The 27,592-nt window shown below is 38.4% G+C and overlaps 1 protein-coding gene across 1 annotated transcript in view; it reads right to left on the bottom strand.

Moving 5' to 3' along the window:
- OTOG (otogelin) overlaps positions 1 to 27,592 on the bottom strand; it is a 141,236-nt gene that overhangs the window by 59,010 nt on the left and 54,634 nt on the right. The window contains exons 24-33 of the mRNA XM_067466655.1: positions 27,075 to 27,182; positions 21,017 to 21,155; positions 19,481 to 19,615; positions 18,702 to 18,848; positions 17,230 to 17,349; positions 16,055 to 16,171; positions 14,804 to 14,960; positions 11,865 to 11,891; positions 8,891 to 9,058; positions 4,752 to 5,030 (exon numbers count right to left, since the gene is read on the bottom strand). Coding sequence (XP_067322756.1) covers positions 4,752 to 5,030; positions 8,891 to 9,058; positions 11,865 to 11,891; positions 14,804 to 14,960; positions 16,055 to 16,171; positions 17,230 to 17,349; positions 18,702 to 18,848; positions 19,481 to 19,615; positions 21,017 to 21,155; positions 27,075 to 27,182 — 1,397 coding nt within the window. The remainder of the gene's footprint in view (positions 1 to 4,751; positions 5,031 to 8,890; positions 9,059 to 11,864; positions 11,892 to 14,803; positions 14,961 to 16,054; positions 16,172 to 17,229; positions 17,350 to 18,701; positions 18,849 to 19,480; positions 19,616 to 21,016; positions 21,156 to 27,074; positions 27,183 to 27,592) is intronic.

The raw sequence follows: 27,592 nt of genomic DNA on the forward strand, positions 1-27,592 counted from the left end.
GATGCATTCTAGAGGCCACTGATCCTTAGAATCTGTTTGAATATTTTTCGTTGAACACCGAGATGATTCGTCAAGACATTTTTGGTCAAGTGGGTTTAAAGGACCTATACTACACCCAATATTTATATTCAGGAATAGCAGTTCCCAGTAGGAAAAGTTCTGATCTAATATGCAAAGCATTCATGATAGTCAGCAGGAAACACAATCTGCCTTTGCCTCTGCTCTCTAGAACTGGTGTAACTTTTCCATTAACTTAAACAAATGCTGCTGTATTTTTAGACCATGTAATTACCCTGCATCAGCAATGGGACCTGTGAAAGAACACTGGAGAAAGATTCAAGCCCTATGTTTCTTTGCTTATAAAACTGTGAAACCCAAATCCTCGGATGTGGTGATTAATGAAATGCCTCGTGATCATTTGATATGATCCCACTTGCTGAGGTAAATTGTTTTAGTTTTCCACTGGCATAGATAGGATTCTTTGGCACGACTGGAAGGCGAGGAGTTCACACTTTAAAAAAGAAACATCATTCTCTGTTAATGCACCACCAGGAAAGACCATTACAGATATTAGCCTCTTATTTCCCCCTTAAAGGCGAAACAGAACATTTGAGTTTTAATTTAAATTTTGATCCATGGCTGTAAATGTTTATATCTTCTGAATTATATGTATATCCTGGTAACAGCTATAGCTCCAGGTATTTTGCAGTTTGATTAAAGGAATTTGTTAGGCAGTAAACAAGCATTTGGCAATGAGAAAATGAAATTTTGATTATTTGCCATGAAGGGTTACAGATCCCTGAGAAACATACTTTCTTCTAGGAACAGGTTAACTCTAATTGACACCAGTGCAGGTTGGGGGCAAAAAGGCCTAAAGATCTAACTTAATCTACTGAATGCCTAGCCTCTCCATTCATTCTGTAGTCAGGGACATAGAAGAAGTCAGGTCATAAGTGTGGTGGAACTCTACTCCACCTTCAAATCAAATGATGCATGAGCCTTAGGAAACAGATGTTTTACAGAAGGCAGCATTTGATCCAGACTGGAAACCTAAAGGTCACTCAAAATAAGATTCTAGGATACAAATTGAGAGAAATGAGACTGACTAAGCTCCTTAGGTCTCTCTTTAAGGCCACATTGGTATGCTGTAAACTATAAAGGGATTGTCCCTACAGAAAAATATTTGTAGCATTTATCTATCACTTTAGTAGATTAGGGAGCTGGGCCTAATTTAACTTTCAACAGGAAGAAATGTAATGTATTACACTTAGGCAGAAATAATGACATGCATAAATACAGGATGAGAAAAACCAAGCTTGATAAGAGTACATGTGAGATGTATCTAGTAGGGTTTGGCTGGGCGGTTTCGTTCGTTAATTTTGTATATCATTTTTTTTCCTTAATTTCCCATATACGAAACAATATCAAACTTTTTTCCAAACCCGGAAGTGTATTTTCAAAATCGAAACAGCATGCGCCAAATATTTTTGTATTTCCGTCCATTTCGGAAATACGTAAGATGGCTAGATGCTTGCTGGGAGCTCCGGGAGCCAATCAGAAGAACCCACGGAGCTGATTGCCCTGTGGGTTCTCCTGATTGGGCGGGCTGCCCTTTAAAAGCGGCTCCGCGTGGCCACATTGCTCAGTATGGGCTGAGGTGCGGAGCCGGGAGGTGCGGGAGGTTTGCTTTCTATTTGCTGTGTTTCTAAGTTGACTCGGGAGAGCCAGGACTCAGGAGGGTGGGACGGAGCTGGGAGCAGCGGGGAGTCTCAGTCTGTTTGCCCTGTGGCTCTTTTTGGCAACCATTTTCTGCCAAATATTTTTATTATTATTAAAAAATAATAATAATTAAATTAAAAAATATTGAAAAAATATTGAAAAAAAAGGAATACAGTGCACATCTTTGGTGAAACAAAAGCAGTTTCACCCAGTTTGTTGTGTGCCCTGTGGCTGTTTTTGCATTTTGTTAATTTTCCTTTAAAAAATATTTTTAAAAAAATTAAAATATTAAAAATATTAAAATATTAAAAATATTTTTAAAAAATTAAAATATTAAAAAAAAAAGGAATACAGTGCACATTTGTCTTTGGTGAAACAAAAGCAGTTTCACCCAGTTTGTTGTCTGCCCTGTGGAAATTTCGTTAATGCTTTGCGCATGCGCAACCGCGGGCGCCATCTTTACAAAACGTTTTGTAAATATTAACGAAATTTCGTAAATACCAAACTTTTTTTATGGAAAATTTCGGATATATTTTTAAATACAAAACGCTGAGGCACCCTAAAAACGAAACGATATTAGAAACAAATTTTTCCGTTGTTACCCAGGCCTAGTATCTAGACCACAAGCTGAACATGAGTCAACAGCCAAGGCGATTCTAGGCTACATCAACAGCAGTACAGTATCTGTCTGAGATAACAGTCCCACTCTATTCTGCTTTGGTCAGAATTCATCTGGAATGCTATGTCCAGTTCTGGCCCCACAATTCAAGGATATTGACAGGCTAGAATGAGTCCAGAAAAGGCTAACCAAAATGCTCAGAGGTTTGGTACTCAAGCCCTGGGAGGAGAAAAGAGGGAGCTGAGTATGTTTAGCTTGGAGAAGAGAAAGTTGAGAGGGGACATGATAGCCATGTTTAAATATTTGAAAAGATCTCATATTAAGGAAGGGGCAAGCTTGTTTTCGGCTGCTCTGGAGGGTAGGACATAGAAGAATGGATTCAAATTGCAGGAAAAGATCTACCTCAACATTAGGAAGAACTTCCTAAGAGTAAGAGCTATTTGACAATGAAATATGCTGTCTCCAAGAATGATGGACAGAGTGACCAACTCTTCCATATTTCCTGGGAACTCCCATACTAAAACTTTTTTTATATTCCCAGCTCCCTTACAGATCTTATATTTCTCTTGTTTGTTTTTGGTTGGGGCATGGAGAGGGGCCAGAATGCTAACCCCACCCTGCACCAATTCAGCTGAAACACAAGCAAGAGAAAGACAAAGAAAGCTTGGAGAAGGGAGGGAGGAAAGAGACAGGGACTTCAATGGAGTGCCACCAAAAAGATGGTGACTCTAGCTGTTTGGCTCCTGCTTTTCCTACTATTCGTCCTTCCACTTTACCTTTTTTTTCCTACGTCTCCCCCTTCTGCTGTACTTTTGGAGCTTCTCTTCCCATCTGCTTTCTACCTTCCTCCTACATTAATTCTTCTGTTTCTTTCCTAGCCCTTGAAAAATATATTCATTATATTACAACTGAACTTTAAATTGACAGTACATCAAATAACCCTGTAACTGTTAATATGGGCAGAAAACTCATCGTGCCAAAATCTTAAAGAACCAAGTTCTTCTGAGGAATGTGAAGCAGTTTTCTGGGTCAAAGATGTGCAACTCTAGTAATGGCCAGAATAACCATACCATCTTAATGACTAATGCTCATCATGAGTGTTATTCACCACTCTGTAATCAGAATGTTTGGAATCTGTCATCCACTAGGAAATCCTGAACTTCTCTGTGTCATGAAGCAGTTTTATTCATTTGCTTCAGAAGTGTAACCATCAAGAGGAGTTAACAACCTTTTCTGCTACTGTCTTTGGGAAAACAAGAACACTGAGGGCATGGAGTTCCTGTTGTAAATCTGTGCATTTTTTTTATACAAAAAATAAACCTGTTAGACTTAATGTTGCCACAATACTTTTTGTCCTTTTTCATAGAGCAACAATGCTACATCTTTGAAAACTGTTCCTGTTTAGTGTTGAGAATCAAAAGGTAAAAAGGTGTTTTAAAATTGTGCTATTGTATTTTATATTATATGTGTTGATAGTGGGTTTTTTATTATTTCTATGTGATATTGTTTTACACTCATGTACCGTTTAGTTATATGTTACATCTTGGATTGCCTTTGTACGCCACCCCAAGTCTCCTAGGGGAGATGGTGGTGGGATATAAAGTTTATTATTATTATTATTATTAAAAACACTTGATGATGGCAAGTATCTGTACCTTATCATAGTACTATGTCCCCTGAGAATCCTAATTTCCAATATCGGCCTTGACAGAAAACTGCTTGAAAATATTATAACCCCCTTCCTAAGGAAAGCACACCAGAAACAAGAACATTTTTAGATATATGTGGATGAATGCAGCCACATGATCAGGAGACAACCAAGAGTAAGACTCGAATAGAGAATCCATTAAGCCAGCCCAAAACATTATGTAGCCTAGTCACAGGACGAAAGGGAGAAACATGTCAAGAGGAAGGTGCATCAAGCCAACCCTAATCGGAATCACCTTCTATCTCGAAACCGATATCCCTACTGTGGAAGAACATGCGGATCAAGAATAAGTCTCTACAGTTACCTACAGACCCACTGCCAAGACTCTACACTTGGAAGGCTATCATACTCAGACATGAGGAATCACCAATGATGATGATGATGAGGATTAAAACATCTTACTATCTATGCCAACAAAAAAGCTGGATGGAGACTACTAGATTCTACCTGTACAGGTTCGTATTTTATATTCTGGTCAGAAGAAAAAGGGAGCAGTGATGTCTGAGTCATAATACAGATAGTCCTTATATTACAAAATGGAGAAATATACATTCTGAATTGTAATCCAAGGTCATTATAATCTAAGGAAACATTACATTAATAAGCAAAAATAACACTTCTTTTGCAACAAAGTAATTTCATATAACTTATGAAATTTGGTATTTTAAAAAATTTTACCACTACAATTCACATACAAGCACTTACCTACAAGTTTAAAAAGTGTAGAGAGTCTGAATGCCTCAGAGTGACGGTATTTAACAACATTCACAGATGACACTGAAATGTGGAGGAAGGCTCCTGGCACTGCAAACGATTCAAAGGAACTATATCCTGAGACCCATGTGTCTTTGTGGATGGTAAATGTTGATCTATTCTGAAAATTTTCATTTCTTTCCCATTTGGCAAGAATCAGGGTATTATTAGAAGCTAAGTAAAGGAAATAATTTGGTCTCTCTGCCACTTCAAATGAAACCAGGTTTGGATCTGGAAAACAAATAGCAAAAAAAAAATGTCATTCTCTTTGCCAAAATAGATTTGTGGAGATTACTTTTTATATTTCTTAAAAGCACAATCAGATGCAGACATATTCAACAACAAACTCCAGAACTATCTATTCTGTGAGATATTCCACTACCATTATTTTATAGAGCATCACAGCACACTAGGTTTTGCAAAACAATTTCAGTTTCATAAGAAAAAATGGTTCTACTTTTCATGATGGAAAAAAATCATTCTTTTGCCCACACAAACAATTATTCACATAAATTAAATACTGATTTAATTTGTTTTCTTCCTTATCAGGTAACTGTCCTGTCCCAGAAAACGTAATGTTAAGTATCAAGAACAAATAATTATCTATAATTTTAATATGGTTTTATTCTAGAATTTTGACAGTTTTCTAAAACTAGACACACTGGTATATAGTAAATTTAATTTGCAAGGTAAAGCAATGTAAATAGAAGGGTGACAGAACTGAAACCCAAATGAGCATCAGTAGATCCAAATATTATTTCATCATAGATTGTGTTGTACTGCTTAAAATAACCATAAAACTACTGTAAAATCAACTATCCCCCTCAAGGCTGGATAATGTTTCTTTAGAAATCCTGCAGAAAGAACAAATAATCTCCACTAAACAGATGTTGCATGATGTACTGTTCAGTACTTTGGAATATCATCTAATTTTCCAAGATGACAACATTTATTTATTCAGTGACTCCCAACTGCAGAAAACTTTGGACATATTCTTGCTTATGTACTCTAGTCAGAAAACTAGTATACCCAGCATAAACTACCAGTACTTCCAGTGTTATAATTACACTGATATTCATGACATGGGGGCCAAAACATTCCCTCTCTTGATCAAGGGCAAGCATATAAATGGGAGTGCCATGAGTATGCCCTATCCAAGATATTTTGGGACATCTATCCAAGGGCCATAATATTTATTCAGAATCTGTACATATAACTTAAATTATGCACAATCTAATTTCACCCACATATTTCCCAGAAAAATACAATAATTGATCATACAAACGGGGCCTATACCTTGCTTTCATAAGAAATATTTCAATACTATAGCTCAGAATGTTTCCCTTAGGCATCTGTTCGATGGAGGAGGTGGGAGTGAGCAGAATCCAAGTATGTGAGTTTTTGTAAGTTTTTCAGGCTGTATGTTTCAAAAGCATTCCCTCCTGATGTTTTGCCTGCATCTGTGGCATCTCAAATTGGGCTGACTATGCACTACATCAAGAACGGCAACCTAAAGCTCAACACAAACGATAAACTGACCAGCTTCAATGTGGTATCTGTATTTACCAAGGTCCCGGTAGCAGACACCATCACACTAATCAACAAGTTCCCAGAAAACATCACAGCTCTGTTTCCCCATTGCCTCACCACAAGCTACTTCCACTGGGACAATGAATTCTATAAACAGAAAGATGGAGTAGCGATGCGGAACCCTCTCAGCCCAGTCATAGCAAATTTCTACATGGAACACTTTGAAAAACAAGCCCTGGAAACAGCAACAAAAAGCACACTATATTGTTCAGATATGTGGATGACACCTTCACTATTTGGAGCCATGGAGAAGAAGAACTAGCCAAGTTCCTGGACTACCTCAACAGCATCTATCCAAACATCCAATTCTCCATGGAAAAAGAAAATGAAGGAAAACTGCCATTTTTAGATATCCTAGTCATCCACAAACGAGATCAAAACCTGGGTCACACCATTTACAGAAAACCTACACATATGGATAGATACTTACATAAAAACTCCAACCATCACCCAAGTAAAAAATTAAGCACAATTAAAGCTTTGGCAGACCGTGCAAAAAGAATCTGTGAACCCCATCTCCTCCAAGATGATCTGAACCACATAAACTGGGCTTTACAGGCCAATGAATACTCCACCTCAGACATCAGAAGAGCTGCAAGACCAAGGACAAACCACAAGAGTAAAGACAAAGATCCATCCAAAGGAAAAGTGTTCTTGCCATCAAGGGAACCACTGACCACATAGGCAAAGTGATGAGGAAACACAAACTACAAACTATCTACAGACTCACTAAGAAAATCCAACAAATTCTACATTCACCTCTGCAGGAGTCAACCATATACCATGCATCTGTGGACAAGTCTACATAGGAACCACCAAACACAGCAATGCCCAAACACGAATCAAGGAACATGAAAGGCACTGAGGACTACTTCAACCAGAGAAGTCAGCCACAGCAGAGCACCTAATGAGCCAATTTGGATGCAGCATATTATTTGTGAACACAGAAATGCTGAACCACTCTAACAACTACCATGTTAGACTATACAAAGAAGCCATTAAAATCCACAAGCATGTGGACAATTTCAACAGAAAGGAAGAAACCATGAAAATGAACAAAATCTGGCTACCATATTAAAAATCTCTAAAATAATAACAGTAAATAAAGAACAACACTCAAAAACAGGGGAATTCCAGTCAAGAAACAATCAGGGACAGCTAATCACCTCTCAACAAAGGTTTCCCCCGGGGTAGTAAGAAGTCACACCTTAAAACTGCTAGGCTATTATATGCTAATCAAGGTGACCAATTGAAACATTTACACCTACCTCCAACAGACAAGACTTCTTTCTCCCACCCCGGATATTCCACAGATATACAAATCCCATTTTCCTGGTTTCCAACAGACCTCACAACCTTTGTAGATGCCTACTATAAATGCAGGTGAAACATCAGGAAAGAAGGTTTCTGGAACATGATCATACAGATTGAAAAACTTACAAAAACCCAGTGATTCCAACCATAAAAGCCTTTGACATGTCCTTGATTCCCTACACTTTTGGGCTCGCTCAGAAAGACAAATTGCTAAATTCTGCATTTCTATTAGAAAAACAAAAACTGTTTTTCATCATTCTCACATCAAAGTACTGTATACCTGTGTAAAAGTCAAAGCAATTTAAAAACTATTCATCAGAGATTTCTGTTGCTTAAATTCTTCAAATTCATACAAGAACTCATTTTCTTTCAAAAGTCACACAAGCTTGAAGCATACTTCTGGAGGTGATGCCAATATGTATCCAAGAATCATCTTTCCCTTCTTTCAATCGTCACAAAGAATCAGAGTTTTTATTGTTACCTAGATGCTCACTACACACATTACAAGAATGGAACATGAGAAGTGATGCAGTAACTAATCCTACAATATTATTTGCCATCACTTGTGTCTTCTCAGTTAACCACAGTCTCACCATGCAACTATACTGTGAACTTGGTTGACCTAGCCGTTTGTACTTCATTAATTCCACAGCTGATAAGCTATTGCCAGTTTCCAGATTTTTTCCAGGGCTTTCTGTCTCTGTTCTTGCCCCACTAAATGTTAAATACTGCTAGGTCTGCATAGTTGTTGATCTGAAAGCCAAAGTATCAGACTATTTATAAACCAGCAACAGCCTTGTAAAAAACCACTCACTGAGTGCAGACCTTGGCAGAAGGCCTTTTTTCTGATGAGCTACTGAAAAGTGTAAAGGAACGTTTAATTCTCCCTCTTAGCAAAACTTTTAAAATTCTAATCCAGGTAGAAGCCACTGTTGTACTGTTAGGACATACATAACAATGTAAAAAAACTTTCTGGATTAAAACAAGGCTAATTGAGCCTATTTCTTTTTATTGCAAATACCATAGTAGATCAGCCAAGATGTGTTTGAATGTTCACCAGAAGGGGCCAAAAATAAAATCTTTCTTCTGTTGCTTGTGCCCAGCATTTTGTACTCATAGGCACAATATTTCTGATTCAAGCACTATCCGCAAAGATTTGACAAACGTTACAGTGATTGTGAGTTTACCATGTGCTTTGAACTTATACAATCCTGATGTCAACATAAAATTCACAGCATCTCCAGAAGCAATGCCATCTCCTCTTGCTGGAAAAACAGAACCATCCAGTAGGTTGGCTGCGACTGCAACTTCTCTGTCCAAGTAGCTGGCCAGCCTGTAAGGACCCTTTCCTAGAACTATCAAGAGAAGGCAAGGTTACATTTCCTGTTGAATGCCACAAATGCTTCTGCCTCACATGTTTATTAGGTCAGCCTTAACACAGTAATGAAAACAGCACCATTAATCAACAAACTTCACAAAACTCTGTATGAACTATGATGCACACAAAACCTCTTACATGGGAGCTATGATATCTCTATAGGCTTATCGTCAAACTATTTACATATATAAAAGGGAAATATAACTGTTAGAGTACTTCCTTATATATTAATCTCCAAATATGTAAAACTGATTTGCGTGATTTTAAATCAATGTTTAATTATTAATGTTTTAATTACTGTTTTATCTGTAATTGTTATTTATGACTTTATTTGATGGCATCAAATGGTTGCCTGCTGTAAGCCACCCTGAGCCCCCCCCCCCCCCCTCGGGGGTGAGGATGGGATACAAATATGCAAAATAAAATAAAATAAAGCTGAAATGTGTCATTCCCTCTGTTGTTATCATGGGGAGGTAGATGGCACAATTTTATTTATTTATTATTTATTTATTTACTTTATTTGTATACCGCACTATCTCAGCCCGCAGGCGACTCAGTGCGGTTTACAACAGGTCAATATACAAAGTGCACAGCATTAGCATTAACATTTAAACAATAACTGAAGCAACTAACACAATACAACAATACATCAGTAAATCAACATGACATCAATACATCCATATAACTAATCCAACACGTCTCATCAGTAAAGTCATAATCCGATCTCCTCGTCCATTATTCCAAGTTCCAAATTCCAAGTTCCAAACTCAGTCAATTGATTGCACTACTTAATTGAATGCCTGTTCAAAGAGCCAGGTCTTCACTCTTCTCCTGAACGCCAGCAGGGAGGGGGCCGATCTAACGTCTGCGGGAAGGGCGTTCCACAGCCGAGGGGCCACCACTGAGAAGGCCCTGTCTCTCGTCCCCGCCAGCCGTGCTTGTGAGGCTGGCGGGATCGAGAGCAGGGCCTCCCCGGACGATCTTAATGTCCTAACTGGTTCATAGGGGGTGATGCGTTCGGACAGATAGGTCGGGCCAGAACCGTTTAGGGCTTTAAAGGCTAAAGCCAGCACTTTGAATTGTGCCCGGTAGCAAATTGGCAGCCAGTGGAGCTGGCGTGACAGAGGAGTGGTGTGCTCCCTGAGTGCCGCTCCTGTTAACAACCTGGCTGCCGATCGTTGGACCATTTGTAGCTTCCGAGCCGTCTTCAAAGGCAACCCCACGTAGAGAGCATTGCAGTAATCTATACGGGATGTAACCAGTGCGTGGACTACCGTGGCCAAGTCAGACTTCCCAAGGTACGGGCGCAGCTGGCGCACGAGCCTGAGCTGTGCAAATACTCCCCTGGTCACCGCCGAAACCTGGTGTTCCAGGCTCAGCGATGAATCCAGGATCACACCCAAGCTGCGAACCTGTGTCTTCAGGGGGAGTGTAACCCCATCCAACACCGGCTGTAACCCTATACTCTACATCAAAGCTGTTCAGAGACACACATTTTATGATGGGAATAAAGCTTCCTCACACTTACCCTTAGACTTGGTTTAGGGAATTTCTTCCTGCCCAGTTACACTCAAAACTCATTTGGAGGGACTGGAGAAACATGCAACCCTACAGATATTGGTGGAATATCACCCTCCTATCATTATCCATGATCAACTATACTGATTAAATCTAATAGTTGTTTTGCCCCAAGACCACCTGTTGCCCACCTTTTTAAAACTATTTTGAGGAAGTCTATTAATAGATAATAAGGCTGTGGTAGTAATTTTTTTTCCAAAAAACATTCATCTTCATGAGTTAATTTCCCCACTTTAACCACTGACCTCTGCATTTTCTGTCATAACAACGTGCCTGGATTTAGCACATATATACATTCTTAAAAATCACAGAAACATAAGCCAATAAATTAAATTGCAGATGGCTTGTACGTTCTGTAAATAGTAGATTGGCTAAACTATCCATGAAAAGGTTCCTATAAATTCAAAAGAACAAACTAAATGAACTCATAAAAACTATGCAAAGTTGAACTCATAAAAACTATGCAAAGTTGCTACCTCTGATGCCTTTTTTTCCCTTCTTTGTCATAGCAAAATGGGTCACTAACAATTTCTATAGCTTACAAATGAGCTCCCTCCTGAGGCCCTTCAGAAAAGCACAGATACAAGAACATATTCCTACCAACTCCAAATTATATTTTAGCATTATTTTTCTTCTGCCCAGCAGTAAAGGCAAATAGGAGTAACTTATAATTCTGAGGTCCAGCATCATGATATAGCTGCCCTCAAAATGTTAAGATATGACTCCAAAACGAGGCAATAAACAAGATGGAGATTTCAACAGGACCAAAAAATAGGCAAATACAGATATAGGTTGTTGGTGTTGCCTTAAAAGCATAACAGGCATCCTGAAGACATACTCCCTTGACAATGCTGTAAAATTTTCAAGAAGTAATAGATATAGTAAATTAAAACTATATTATTTTTCTTATTTTCACACACTCCCTTGCCTTTTCAGCCTTTCACCCTTTTCAACTGAAATATTGTTAAGAGAATGAGCTACCAGATGGAGAGATCAGGAATATTATTCTGAAATTGGCAAAATAGTTCTGTTGATCAAATTACGAAGAAAAATCTTAGGGGTTTCAGTACCATAATAAACAGTAGCTTAAGACATCCATATCTATATCTTTAATCAATCATTCAAATCTGGATAAGATGCTAGTTTTTGAAAAGATATGAATGAATATTGAAGTTATTTATTATCAGCCCACATCAATTGCTTACCTTTATTGATATATTCACAATCATAAGCTAAAGAAGAAAAAAACAAATAGTTAGCAACAGCCATTAGGAATGCAACAAGCCGGTATTGTGCTTCATATACACATGTACATTTATCTATCCAAATTTCAGTTTCACTCAAACTGAAACACAAAATTAAAAGTAGCAACATGAATTTAAAAGTTCTATTAACTGTCTACAAGGAGTCATACACTGAATAATGTATCTGCTACAGAATGAAGAATCATCTTTATTAAGCAGGATAATTATCCTTCTATGACCTCTAGTGGATAAACATTAACTTAGCTGTGCTTCTCATCACACAAAATAGCTATTAGAAGATTCATATGTACAAAAAGGAATAATAATCTGAATGTAAAACTATACAAATTCATTAAATGACTGATCATACAAATATCCAAAAATGTATCCTGTATTAACTTTTTTGTGTGTGTCAGGAGTGACTTGAGAAACTGCAAGTCGCTTCTGGTGTAAGAGAATTGGCCATCTGCAAGAATGTTGCCCAGGGGACACCCGGATGTTTTGATGTTTTACCACCCTTGTGGGAGGCTTCTCTCATGTTTCACTTGGGAACTAAAGCTGACAGAGGGAGCTCATCTGCACCCTCCCCAAATTTGAACCTCTGACCTGTTGGTCATCAGTCCTGCCAGCACATGGGTTGAACCCATTGCACCACCAGGAGCTCCTACTGTATTAACTGTAATTAAAGCTTAACATGATTTAGTTTTAAAAAGTTCTATACTTAAACAAGTTTCTTTGTTGTTCTCTCTGGCATCCTTCTAACTGTAGATATTTAAACACGGATTCTAATGATGGAATAAACCAGGTGTAACTGCATTCCTGAGCATCTTTTACTGATAAAGCAATCTAACACGGCTATCTCTTTGAATATACTTTCCTTTTTAGTACTCCTTCATCTCACAGACACTGAAAACAAATTTATTATTATTTATTTATTGCATTTCTACAGTGCTCTTCTGACCCCTGGGGGGACTCAGAGTGGTGTACAACAAAGCAAAATGGCAAAAATTCAATGCCGAACATACATATAAAAGCAATACATAACATAACTATATATATATATATATATGAATTAAAACCAATAAAACTAGACAAAGAAACATATAACATAAACTGATAGGGAAACTGATGAGGAAACACAACATACAAACCACTTACAGACCCACCAAGAAAATCCAACAAATGCTACGTTCAGCAAAGGACAAGAGGGATCCTCTCACCTCTGAAGGAGTCTACCGTGTACCATGCAGCTGTGGACAAGTCTACATAGGGACCACCAAACGCAGCGCCCAGGAACATAAAAGGCACTGCAAACTACTCCAACCAGAGAAATCAGCCATAGCAGAGCACCTGATGAACCAACCTGGAAACAGCATATTATTTGAGAACACAGAAGTGCTGGACTACTCTCACAACCACCATGTCAGACTACACAGAGAAGCCATTGAAATCCACAAGCATGTGGACAATTTCAACAGAAAGGAGGAAACCATGAAGATGAACAAAATCTGGCTACCAGTATTAAAAAACCCAAAAATTACAACAGCAAAACAGCAGAGGGGAAACAAACAGGCACATAAAATCACTCTCAACAAGAGATTCCCCCCAGGCGCTTCCAGGCCATTGAATGCAAATCAAGGTGATCAGCTGAAACATTCACAGCTAGCCCCAGCAGACAAAAGTCTTTTGTCTCACCCTGGTCATTCCATAGATATATAAACCCATTTTTCCTACTGCCAACAGACCTCACTACCTCTGAGGATGCTTGCCATAGATGCAGGCGAAACGTCAGGAGAAAAATTGCCTCCAGAACATGGCCATATAGCCCGGAAAAACCTACAACAACCCATATAACATAAACATAAAACATATTAAACATTACACCAGTCCCATGGTTATCATTTAGCTAAAAATGAATTTCTAAAAACCCCTAAAAATGAATGACAATCTGTGTTTTTACTTTTGTTTATAGAAAAGGCTATGCATTTTGTATACATAAATGGTTCTGTATGCTTAAAAAGTTCACATGAAAAACTGTTTTGAGTTGTTGTTTAAAATGAAACAGTATGGAATAAACCACACTTTCTAGGAAAGCAGCTTATATAAGCAGTGTGTGATCACCGACATGCTCAAATCACAACATCACAGGTCTTACCGACAGCCCCCATGCATGCATGCCCTCCTTATCTCAATCACAAATTCAGATGTGTAGATGGGATGAGGAAGGGCATGGGAGGAGTACAAGGAGCAAAGGGGCATGCACACATGTACTCACGTGTTCAGCGGACCAAACAGAGTAGGTGGCTGAGTGGGATAGGTTGGGAGCAGCATGAAGCGGAAGGATACATGTAAATATTCCCTCACTCACTTACTTGAGTGGACAGGTAGGGGTAAGAGGATGACACAGAGGAACACAAGGAGGGATGGTGCACACATGTACTCCTTCATGAACTCACTTGGGTGGGAAGGGGATGGGATGTAGGAGTACGAAGAGCAACAGTGGGTGGTACACAAGTTTTGAAGGCAGATGAAGGGAGTGCAAAAGGAAAAGGGAGGAGGAGAAAACCAAGGTACAATCACAGTGATGAAAGAAGGAGAGCAAGGGAAATGGGGAGAGCTGAAGCCATTGATCTTATGGTGTCTGTCCTGCTAGGAGACCTCCTGTTCTCCACTCCCATATACCCAAGCAAGTGAGTGTGCAAGGGAATGCTGAACTTTTTGAGATACAGAACATATGTCATACACAAGTAGACACCTTCTCATCCACAGAAAATCATAAACATATCTAAGAAACTAGAGTTGATGCAGTCTATTCAATGCAATTTTCTGAATTGGTGCCCCAAACAAACAGGTCTAAAAACTAAGACATCAAGAAAAAATGCCATAATTATCATACTTACGACACAGTCTAGGAGATCTCCAATCCACCATAATTCCTTGTTGACAACATTGGTGTGCATATGTTGCAACACTTGTGCAGAAACATTCACAGTCTCCTCCCTGGTTGCAACCACATGTATCCATCAAACAATTTGAATAAAACCAGGTGACATCAACCTAATGACGATAAGAAGTATTACTATGATTATAATTGCCCACTCAATGGCAGAAATGTTTTCAATACATGCCCACAATTATTTAAAGAGTATGTTTAAGAGCATTTTAGTTCAATTTTAGATTTTATTATAACAGGATATGACACACATGACTTATTATTTAATTATACAAAGCATGTTCAGTACCATGACTGAGATTTCAAGTTTGCTCCTCCAGATGGAAGAGTCTCTTGAGAAGAGTTCTGGTAATACAAGAGTTGGAATCATGTGATCCATTGGTTCCATGTGGACCTGGAGGAACTATACTACATTACTTGCCCCTTAGATTCTACCTATATTTCTCAGAATATTGTTTTTGAAAATCCAGTTTTTTCCCTTAAAAATGTACTCAGGGTGGATAACATTTTAAAACACTACCTTGTCCTCTACATCAAAATTAGCAATAAAAAGTCCAAAATGTCATCTTAATGGAACAAAAGCATGGCTAGTGAGGGACTGTCACCCCCAGCCACCCAAAAATGCAGCCATTGTAGTGTTGTGTGACTTTCTGAGTCTCTAAATGCCCCTGTAACCCCCAGAGTATTAAATTGCTCTACTTCTTGGCAAGGTAAAAGCTACATTATATTATTTCGTCATCTTAGTGCAGCATGTCATAGCTCTACCAGCCCAAAATTACTATGAACAGGTGTCATGCTTTCCAGAAAAGATATGGGGAAATGGGGATTAGGGGTGAAGTGGCCCTCTCTTCTTCCACCAAGAGGATATTCATTCTATGGGCTATTTACTTAACACTCAAAATCTGGATCCTCTATTTGACTCAAGAGCATTGCCAGTCTAAAGGTGTCTCTAAAGGTGCCTCAACCACAATGCCTGGCTCTGAGGACAAATGAACAAGGAGGGATGAACATTCATTACAACGATGGAAGATAAATGCGTGCTCATCCACCTCAAGTAACATAAAAGCTCAGGATTATATACTATATGTGAAAGATCAGGAGTTCTGTGTTATTCTAAAGTGTGGTAGATAATAAGCTTATGATACTACTCTTTTAAATATTTCATGAAAAGTTTTTTTTTCATTTGCTGATAACTCACCACCTGATGGCAAGACTCGAATATTTCACTTAATAGTATTCCACATTCCTTCTTGGCAAATGGTTCTCTTAGTGGATTTAAAATACATGGATGCCGAATGTCAGAACTGTCTACACACTGAGTTCAAGGGGGGAAAACATACATCAGAAATTATTCTTACAACCCATATAATTTTCTAGCTGTTTAAATAATCAAGAAATATAACTTACACTGATAGCATTGTGATATAGACTGACATCTGACATGATCTACTATATCAAGAAGTCCAACTCCCAAATGTCTTCGTATTTACATAGGGAGAAGCAACTGGTGGGCAGGTCAAAAAAAAGAATGATAGGACAGGAAAACTTCCAACATTTCACAAATAAAAACTGGAACATGTGGCCCAAACAATCTCTGAGTGATTATGGTGACAAAAGTTATAAATGAAGAGGAACACAACAACCTAAAAGATGTTGCAGCAGTTTGATTTAGTCTGAACCTACTGGGAAGAGCCAGGCTTTTCCTTCCTGAGTTGATTAAAGCTACTTTTGTACTTCCAACTCAGTTTGAACCAATGAAGGAAGCTGAGAATAAAAGTGGAAGGGGCAGGAAAATCTGTGACATTTTAAAAGGAGCTGAAAAAGTAAGATCTTAAGGGTTATCCAGGATTGTTCTGCCAAATTGCGACAAAATGCTGCTTCTCATACTATTTGCAGAATACTAAGTGGTTATCGAATTCACTCACAGCAACAGTTGCAGCCCAAAATTTTTGATAATTCCTTATATGCTTATATTCAAAGCAACCAATAATTTGTTTTACATTCAGTTCAATCCCAACATAGAGAACTGTAGAACATGGAAAATGGGAAGAAGATATAGATAAAAAGTAATAGGTTTTATAAAAATCTTTAAACACAATTCACAGATTATCTGGACAAGTCCTCTCTGGATTTCAAAGCCCTGGTAAAATGTATCACCACCACTCTTTGAGTTCAGAAGCTATTCCTCCAATAATGTCATTCCTCCAATGCTATTAAGAAGGGATGAAGCTGACATATGTGTCATTTATGTCACTTTGTATGTTGCAAAACACATAACATAATTTGAACTATAGAATGATATATATATTTGATATTTGGTTTTAACAATAAAAATAATGAAATTATATGAATGGTAAATCACTTCTTATTTACCTCTCCTGCTGCCCAGCTACTCCCAAATTCTTGTGCATTTGTTAACTCAAAATTCTCTGGAGTCCTCATTTCATTTATTGTTTTTGAGTCAAAATTTCCACATAAGCCAGTCAGCTCGCCCTAGAAAGGAAAATTAATATGATCAGCTAGTAACATACAAAAGACCACAATAATTATTCATTTCCTGAAGGGATAAAATCCACCGCAGCATGGCGTAACAGTCCAGTAATTTAATAACCCCAATTTAGAAACAATCACTGCATTCCTCCTAGAGCAGGCATGGGCAAACTTCACCCCTCCAGGTGTTTTGGACATCAATGCCAGTAGAGTGTTAGGGATTGTGGGAGTTGAAGTCCAAAATAACCGGAGGGCCGAAATATGCCCATCAATGTCTTAGAGCTTGTTTGTAACTTGGGGACTGCCTGTTTATTTAAGGAGATTTTGATGGATTGGATTAGGGCAGTGCACTGTAGCAGTTTGAACTGTGTGCAGCTTTGTTCACTGTACTCACAAATTTTTAAACAGATGTATGTGGATTTAGCAAACACTAATTTAAGTAGAGTTCATAAATACTTCATTAGCTATTGACTAGCAATCACAGTTTATAATTTTCTATTCCAAAATAGAGTGCTTTTCTTTGCGTCTTAGATACTATTTTGCTCCAAGAATAAATTTATTTTAATATGCTTGTAGACTTTTGTAAAATAACATATATGAAATTATCTATAAATTGATGTAAATGTATTGCAATAACTTATATGACATTTTCTGTAATGACTAATATCTTGTGAAGACATTGACAACACTTGGATATACAGGGTTAGTCAAAATGCATAGGCCAATCTGCCATTCAATTGAATGGCTTATTGGCCTATGCATTTTGACTAACCCTGTATATTATAGAGAAAAAGACAGGCAATGCTTCAGTAATTTTCTCTTACAATATATAAGCTTTTCAGTCTGAAAACACTGTTTTGCTAAAACATAGAAAATACTATGATCCAGATAGCATCTCTAATTTTGCCCCCCCCCCCCAAAAAGTTTTCTAATGTTATTATAATATATCCAGTAACAGAAATGTCTTTGTGTGTGTTTCTGTGTTTATGGGCATAAAAGTAATATAGATACTTCACTTTGTTTTCTCTTAGTTATGAGTCTTAGACATGAGATAGTCTTTCATCCTGTGCTTATTAAGTTACCTAGAACAATGTTTTCTTAATACTTTCAAATCTGTGTTTTGAAAGTATTAAGTATCTTTGTTTATTACTGTAGCCTGAACTAACAAGTAAATTAGGCGACCCTCCCAATACTGCAACTAAAAAGCAAAGACAAAAAAACCCTGTGACATTTCAAACTGTGACTTTAGTGAGAGAATTCAACAACATTCATCTCCCACTTAAATCAACAAAATTTCAAAGAGATTCACTATCAATACTTCATGCCCACAATAAGAAAATGAGATTTTTGCTTACCTGCCATTGAGGCCCTATCTCCACATGAACAGTTGTTCTTTGATCCCACATTACTGTGATGTGTTCATTAGGAAAATTAACAAGTGTGAAAAACCCAGCTTTCCATATATATATTTGCTGTAATTTGTCTATGTAACTCAATGGACTCTGGCCAAAAATAAATAAATAAATAATCAGACTAACAGACTGCAAAAAAATCAAATAACATATTGCTAGTAAATAACTTTAAAAACAGTTTTTAAAATTATGCTAATGTTCAAAAACCAATTTACATTTTTGATTTAGGTAAATGTTATTTATTGTACAGTGGGCCCTTTCTATCTGCTGGGCTTTGGTTCCTGGATTTCCTGTTATCCATTGGTCATCTTGGTGGATGACTTACTCTGCGAGTTGGACAGCAGACTCTGTCCCTGTTATCCTTCCTGAATCTTTCAGTGGCAAATTTGGACACAGTAATTCATGCATGCCTTAATTAACTCTCCATTAGACTACTGTAATGCACTCTACATAGGGCTGCCTTTAAAAAATGTTCAGAAAATGCAGCTAGTACAAAATGCAGTAGCCAGACAGGTGTCATGTTGCATTTTACAGACCACATAGCACTGGTTTTTAGGTAATATTAAATGTGATTTATTATTTTAATTAGTTTTTATTTGTTCATCACATCAGTAGTTCTTGTGGACTAGGTGGTGAAAAAAACAAATACTATACATACACACACACACACACAAATCTACAGTCAACCAATATATCTTTCATTCTGTATTGTTAGAGCTTACCAGATCTCCAGTGTCATCGTCAAATATTATGAATGATTTTCCAATGTTGATGAAAGTAGACTTTCTGCAAATTATTCCAGTGTTAAAGCAGTTAACATTTTCTACAATGATGGAGAAACTAGTAATTGAAGAACTCTACAGAAGAGGGGGGAAAGCAGACAATTACACTTACAAGCAAATGATGAAAACAAACATACCATACTTCTCATGATCTAGAGGGACCTGGATTGTGCTGTTTTGGCAGTAATTGAATTTGGTTGTGGATGCTTACAAAGCACAGCACAGTCTCTTCTTGTACTCAATAGTGGTTTTTGTTTCTCCTTAAAATGGAGAGAATTGAGGCCAGAATCTGCCAATAATAGCAAGCCACTTTCCACAATATCAGAATATAGGGATAACTGTCATAGGAGTTTCAATCCCTTAAAAACTGGGTCTTGGAGGGGTAGCTCAATTTCTTTAATTTGAAAGTAAAGCCATTCCAGAACTCTGCTTCAAAAATATGCCAAGGTTATTCTACAGGGAAATGGGGTTCTGATTCCCTACAAGTGGATCTAGGAAAGAAGTGGAAGGTTCAACTGAACTATTTGTTGTATGAGGACCCTGCCAAGATGTCCCTGTTGTCTCCTTCGGGAGTCTACATTGGAGGAAATATAACATGGTGCTGAGCAGAGCTGACATCATACAGTGTCAAATCAAGAACAGAACAATTAGAATCATCGAGACTGGAGGCTGACTATCAGGTTTGCCAGCTGAATGAGAAAACACTACTGAAACTCGCAGAGGAAGCCACAGTAGTATACATTCTGAGGCAGACTGAGACTTAGAAATTGTGACTATAGGATATCTGGATACAAAGGTATAGAAACAAGCAACTGATTGAAACAGAGAGTGGAGATTCTCTCATTGAGACAGATGTTATGAGCCACATAATACTCATAATACAGATTCCATCTAGTATGGGTGGGGTGTCATCCAAATACAGTGTTGTCTCAAATCCTTGTAAGAATAACATGTGGAAGGGAAATGTTTGAATTGAGTCAAAGTATTTTCATTACTATGGCATACTCTGATAGCAAGAATGTGTGCAAGGTTGTGGTTCCCAGTCAATTTCAACATGTTTCCTATTTAAGCACCAGTCATGTTGGCTGTCAAATTTGGGGCCTTCTCTAGGTATCTGGATTACAAGAAAATGAGACCACCAATAAATAACAGGTACTGTGGGTTATATTTCAGAGGACGGAATTGGTAAAAATTACCACTGAATATTCCTTGGCTTAAAAGACCTTGCGAAATTCACGGGGTCATCATAAGCAAACATGAGTTCAGCATATAAGCACACAAAACCGAAAAGTGTATTGATATCTAAGAGGTGAAGTGTTGTCTTCCAGTAGTGGTAGTCATATACATTCATACATAATATCCCTTTTTGTAATAGATTATAGAGACTAGCACTTTTCTCTCTTAAGTTTTAAATTGCACCATTTATTCCTATGTCAAAAATAAGGATCAATAAGTCTGCCAATTAAAAAGTTTTACCTTAATTAGATAAACTTTACAATTTCCGATGTAATCAAATGAAAGCCCATCAAAAGTTCTGTAATGGCGATCTCCATATGTAGTACACATTGATGGGCAAGGGTGGAAAGTGCACTCAAAAGATCCATGATGGCAGATACTAAAAAAGAGAAAAATCAACAGTTTCAACAGTGGCCATAATCTGGCATGTTTTAATAATTCTGATAAATTCCAATGAAAACAAAATACTAAAATTATCTGCTTCCAGATGTTGATAGTTCTGATCCAGAGCCCCTGTATAAATGCAGTCTGTGTGTACATTTTAGTGAGTTAGAGAACATCTACCAGCATAAAACAGTGCACTCATAAAACAGGCAGTTCTTTTGAAATGGGACACACACCAGAAAAGAGTACTCTATGTATTTACCTCCATTTCCAGAGCAGATTTCTGGACAAAACTGAATGATGCAATGGCAGACAAAAATGGCAACATGGCAGCTCAATTTAAAAGTACAGAAATGACCATGTAACCACAGAATGCACATGTGTGGTTTCACTTAACTGAACATGGGGAAATATGGCCTTTCTAGGAATTTGCTAGGTACTACAGGAGCTTCTATTATATGCTGCCCCAGAAGTTACCACAGAATCACCTTGAAGAACCTAATTAATTTCTAGAGAGCATACCTTTCTAAGTATGGCTAGATCCTCTAGGACAGTGGTTCTCAACCTGTAGGTCCCCAGATGTTTTGGCCTTCAACTCCCAGAAATCCTAACAACTGATAAACTGGCTGGGATTTTTGGGAGTTGTAGACCAAAACACCTGAGGACCACTGCTCAAGGACAATTCTATAATATATGTTGGGGCTGGAACTCAGATTATTTAGTTACTTTCAGTCATATTCAAGTTAAGGTATTTGCAGCCCAGCAGGAACATATCTACAGCAGATACAAGCATGGCTATATGCTGGATGTATATTATATAATATATAAGGCAATAATGTAGCACTTTTTATTGCCAGTGGGCCTACTTTAGTGTAAATATATTCTATTTATTAGCAGCCCAGATTAGCCTTATCTTGTTCATGCTGAAGCTGTTTTAATAAGTACCACACATTCTATTGAACAATAATTTAAGTTTGTTCAAATCCTCATTTTAATTCACGTCAATCTACCACAGAAAAACATATTGAAAGTATTCCTGAAATGCAATTAAGCTACTGAATAAAACATAAAAGTCAGCAAAAAAAAATATTAAAGGACTTCCCAGAAGTCTATGGGGCCAGAAAGATTCATCTGCCAGCAGAAGGGCTGCAAGATGAGAGCCATCCTAACTTCTGCAGTCAGGGAATACCATGTAAGCCATGATAAACTACACGCAGAACTTCTGTGGTCCTCCAGTTAAATTGCAGTTCCCAGCATTCTTAACTATTGGCTGCTGGGAGCTGCAGTGTAACAACATTTTGAGAGCTGCACTATCCCCATCATTGACAGCAATACAAAGAACAAGAACAGAATAAATGGAAAGGAAAATATCAAAACATTCGGGCAGAAAGAAACTAATCCACTTGAGACACTGATATGACAGATGCTGTTTTGAATTTTCTTCTATAGTTTATGTTATTTGAAATCATTACAAATATCGTAAATATCGTCGGCGGTGTCTGGGAGGGCTTTTGCACAACTAAGACTTGTGCGCCAGCTGCGACCGTACCACGCGAAGGCTGATCTGGCCAGGGTGGTCCATGCCTTGGTCACCTCCAGATTGGACTACTGCAATGCGCTCTACGTGGGGCTGCCCTTGAAAACGGCTTGGAAGTTCCAACTGGTCCAACGAGCAGCGGCCAGGATGTTAACTGGGGCCCCTTACAAAGAGAGGTCAACCCTCCTGTTCAAGGAGCTCCACTGGCTGCCGTTTATTTTCCGCGCCCAATTTAAGGTGCAGGTGCTTACCTACAAAGCCCTGAACGGTTTGGGACCATCCTACCTGCATGACCGCATTTCCGTCTACGAACCCACGCGCTCACTTCGGTCATCTGGAGAGGCCCTGCTCGTGATCCCGCCTGCGTCGCAAGCACGTTTGGTGAGGACACGAGACAGGGCCTTTTCTGTGGTGGCCCCCCGACTCTGGAACACCCTCCCCAAAGATCTTAGACAGGCCCCTACACTGGCAGTCTTCAGAAAGAACTTGAAGACCTGGCTGTTCCGATGTGCCTTTCCAGAATAGGAAATCTCCAATACCAAGTCCCATAAGCACTTTATTAAAACTAAGATTGCTGCACACTGCACACTGCACTTGCCCTATAATCCTACATACCTCCTGTCACATCAGCACTTTTAATCCTGTACCCATTACTTTGGCCCGGCCCAGTTTTATTGTGTCTTAGTGTATTGTTTATTGCTTGTTGTTTATATTGCTTTAATTGTTTTTAATTTGCCTTAGGTTTTGTATTGTTGTATTGTGTGTTGAGGCCTTGGCCTTTGTAAGCCGCATCGAGTCCTTCGGGAGATGCTAACGGGGTACAAATAAAGTTTAATAATAATAATAATTTACAAGTGAATTTTCAACAAATAATAAAAATGCATCCTTCCCTTCATATGCAATAATTATATCAATGGGTATTAATTAAAACTTCAATTTTTGGTCTGTTACCATTAGCCTAAATCACAAACTCCCAATAACAGTTCAATAATAGCACAAATTTACATTTTAGCTCACATTGAGTATTCTATAAAACAAGTATTCACAAGTAAGGCACAGTGTAGATTTCTAACATGTTGGTGGTCAATGACTGAAGGTGTATACTGTCACAAACATTTATTATTTGAGAGCTAGAAGAAAGGAAATACTAACATCTTCTTCTATTGTGTGTAATTAAGAAACCTGTTTTTACTCTTCTCTGCTACTTTTGTTTCCTTTTGAGCAGAAAGAAAAAAACCCATTGCCTCTTATCGTCATAATTTCTCTTTCCCTTTACAAAAGGGAAGATAATGTGTGCAAATGTTCACTGACTGTACAGGCCTTGGGAAACAGGGGTGGTAACCCGGGATCGCTTTACCTTCCTGCCAAGAAGAGATGGCTGGTAAGTCACTTCATCGGATGCCCAAAAGGCTAGAAATGTCTTCTAGAGCAGATATTGAGAACCTGACAAGAGGCAGAGGTGGTAAGTCAGCACAAGGCTGGAGTGGGCAAAGACATCCAGACAAAGTATTGGCTAGTGCTGACTGGAACAGCCTGGAGGCTTTGTAGACCCAGTGGAAACAAGATGGAACTAATAGACCATACTGGGATAAGGAATATGATAAGATCAGGGGTTCAATAAAAAGGTTAAAGAGTCAAAGCTATTTCTATGCAACTCCTCAATGCATTATTTTTTATGATGGATGCAACATTGCAATACTATTTTCCTCAACATGGATGATGGGAAGAAGCCGCATATGGAAACAACAGTTTGCCATCTTAATCCAAACAAAACAAAGGTTGCTAATCTGGGGATGGAGGTGTATCTATCAGTTCTGGATGGGATTACAGTCCAATTAGTTTCCAGGCAAAGTGCAAGGTGTTGGTTTTGATCTTTAAAGCACTACATGGTTTGGGTCCAGGTTACCTGAAGGATTGCCTTGTCCCATACAATCTGCCCCAAAACACTTAGTTCCTCTGGCGGGCAGTTACTCCAACAAGCCAGAACCCAAGTGGCGACTGTCACCCAGAGGACCTTTTCAGTTGCCACCCCAAGATTGTGGAATAACCTGCTGGAATAGCTCTGACAGATAAATGAGCTGTCAGATTTTTTTAAAAACCATCTAAAGACCTCTCTCTTCCAGCAAACCTACCCAGTCAGTTTTTAAGCATGAATTTTAAACGTGTCTTTTGTTTAATCTCTGTTTTGTGTATTTTAAGTAAAAGATTTCCCTTGACATTAAGTCTAGTCATGTCCAATTCTGGGGGGTTGTTCATAGGTGCCTCTGAGATCATGTGGCCAGCATGACTGCATGAAGCATCGTTACTTTCCTGCCAAGGTGGTATCTATTAATCTACTCAAATTTGCATATTTTCAAACTACTGGGTTTGCAGAAGCTGGGGCTAACAGCAGGAGCTTACCACACTCCCCAAATTCGATCAGACAACTGTTTGGTCAGCAACTCAGCACTTTAACCCACTGTGCCACTGAGGGCTCCTTTGTGTATTTTCATATTTATTTTATAGAAAAACATTTTAATATGTATCTTTATAGAACTACATTTTAATATGGGTATTTGTGGTATTTTTGCAATGTTTATGTGTTGTAATTATTCTGTAACCCACCTTGAGCCATGAGGAGAGGCGGGTAAAAATTATTATTATTATTATTATTATTATTATTATTATTTGTGCTGTCGCACGCTGGGCCTGTGCATAAGACTGTAGACAGGACATAAATTCTGTGTGCCCAACGGGACGCCGGGGCTGCCTCAGATTAAAGGCCCTTGGATTTCCTTAAAACAGAGTCTTTAGATTGCTTAAAGGTTCAACAAAGTTCTTTATTAATGAAAACAAACTGGTACTTTAAGGCTTTCTTAACAGTCTATTGGCTCTTTCAGTCTTGTCCACAGGGAACAGGCACTATCTTCTTAACTGTAACTAATGGGGAAATCCTTAACTTCTAATCTGGGCAGTCTGTCTTTGCCTCTGTTGGCGTGGAGCCCCTACACCTGGTACCAACTGCTTCTGGCTACCGCGAGTGACCCTTACCAAGCAGAGCTTTGTAGACTTCCAAGGGAAAAGGAGTTCAGGTTTCAGTGATGGCTGACTGAAGTCCCTCAGTTAAGGAGCTATAAGGCTGTATATCTTCCGGCCAAGCTGTAGGGCTGTATAACCCCGGCCAAGCTGTAGGCTGTATATCTCCCTGGCCAAGCCGTAGAAGACGAAGCTTTCTACAGGAGCTCTTGGTATTATGTCCTGCATGGAAAGCTTCTCTGTGTGGACTGAACCCAAAAAGGCTCCTATTCCCTCCAAAAACCCAAAAGGGGGCGGGACTAGGGAACCTAACTATAATTGACAGGTGGCTTGCCCTATGATTGCAGCCAAAAGAAGCCACCAATCTGCAGAGTCCCTGAAACTTAGGACTGCAACAAAGCTTCAAAGCAAAGCAAACAAAATTGGAGCTCCTGGTACAGTTGTACCTGCACATTATTATTAGAAACACAACAAAATGAGTCCGCAGCAGTCACTCGGCTGGCTATTGTATTAGATCACATGTGGGACACTTCCCAAGAGTCTAGGACTGTGTGATGTATCGGCAAATAATGTGTGCAGATCCCAGTAAGGTGGCCTTCTGCAGCTGGCAGATGGTCATTTTGTCAGCGCAGATTGTGTTTAAGTGCAGGCCAAGGTCTTTAGGCACTGCACCCAGTGTGCCGATCCCCATCATCATCATCACCATCATCATCATCATCATCATCAATCATCATCATCAATCATCATCATATCTGGGCTTCTAAATTAAATATAAAGTGGTTCAGAAAAATTGTATTATAACTCGGAGATTAGTTATATTATTATAAAAGCCTATTATTTGTTTTATCACTATAATAGAGTTTCCTTATGGTTCCAAAAGTCCTTGGTTTCAGTTCAAAATAGAAAACAGGTAAAGAGACAGAAGTTTAAAATGTGTGCTTCCAGATAGAGGGTGTTTGTTCCTAAATTGTTACAGTTGTGAACATGGACTAGTATGGTATAATGGTTTGTGAGCTGGACTATAACTGGACTATAACTCTGGAAACCAGAGTTGAAACTCTGCTTAGCCATGGAAACTCACCAAGTGGCCTTAGACAAGTCATATTCTATCAGGCTCAGAAGAAAACACTGGCAAATTCCTTCTGAACAAATCTTGCCAGGTAAACCCCATGATCAGAAATTATTTTTCTTTTTTGTTAATTATTTTTCATTATTTCCCCATTATTAGCATCCAGCCTATTGAATGTATTTTGAAATATTAATTTCAATGATGATAAAGGCTATGTAAATACCAAAATAGCAACACAGAATCATTGTTTTTGAAGGTGGAATATGAAGTATCAAAATAAAGTTGGTACTTACCATGTATGACAAGAAGAAATTACTTTGTCTCCAGGAAAATATTCTTTCCCTTTCCAAGAACATGGACATTCATCTGGTTTGAAGCATGCATCCCCATGTTTAACAAAGCTATAAAAATATAAAATAGTGTTCATTGTCAATTATTTTTTATTTCTTCCTTTTCTATTTCTGTATGCGATTGAAAAGAGTCACACCCCATCTTATGAAAGACATTGAGTAAAGTCTTGATGCCAGAAAATATCTAGCCATTCCTAGATTTCAGGAACAATCTTTTCCCTGTAGTATTTCCCATAGGAGAATGTTTTTAGGAAGGGAGGGAGTACCCGTCTAGACTAGAAAACAAAATCTGAAATCAGTCAGTGAGCATTCATGTTTTGGTGCAAGATATAATCAGTGCCATTGTAATAAATGCAACTTTTTACAAAGTGGCTCACACGATTCCTGTTTTGTTCAATGCTTTGACATAAATGGCACTGAAGGTTTCACAGGAGCACTTTTATCAAAAGATGAATTAGCCC

This window comes from Anolis sagrei, chromosome 1 (genome assembly GCF_037176765.1).
Source record: "Anolis sagrei isolate rAnoSag1 chromosome 1, rAnoSag1.mat, whole genome shotgun sequence".
Lineage (NCBI taxonomy): Eukaryota > Metazoa > Chordata > Lepidosauria > Squamata > Dactyloidae > Anolis > Anolis sagrei.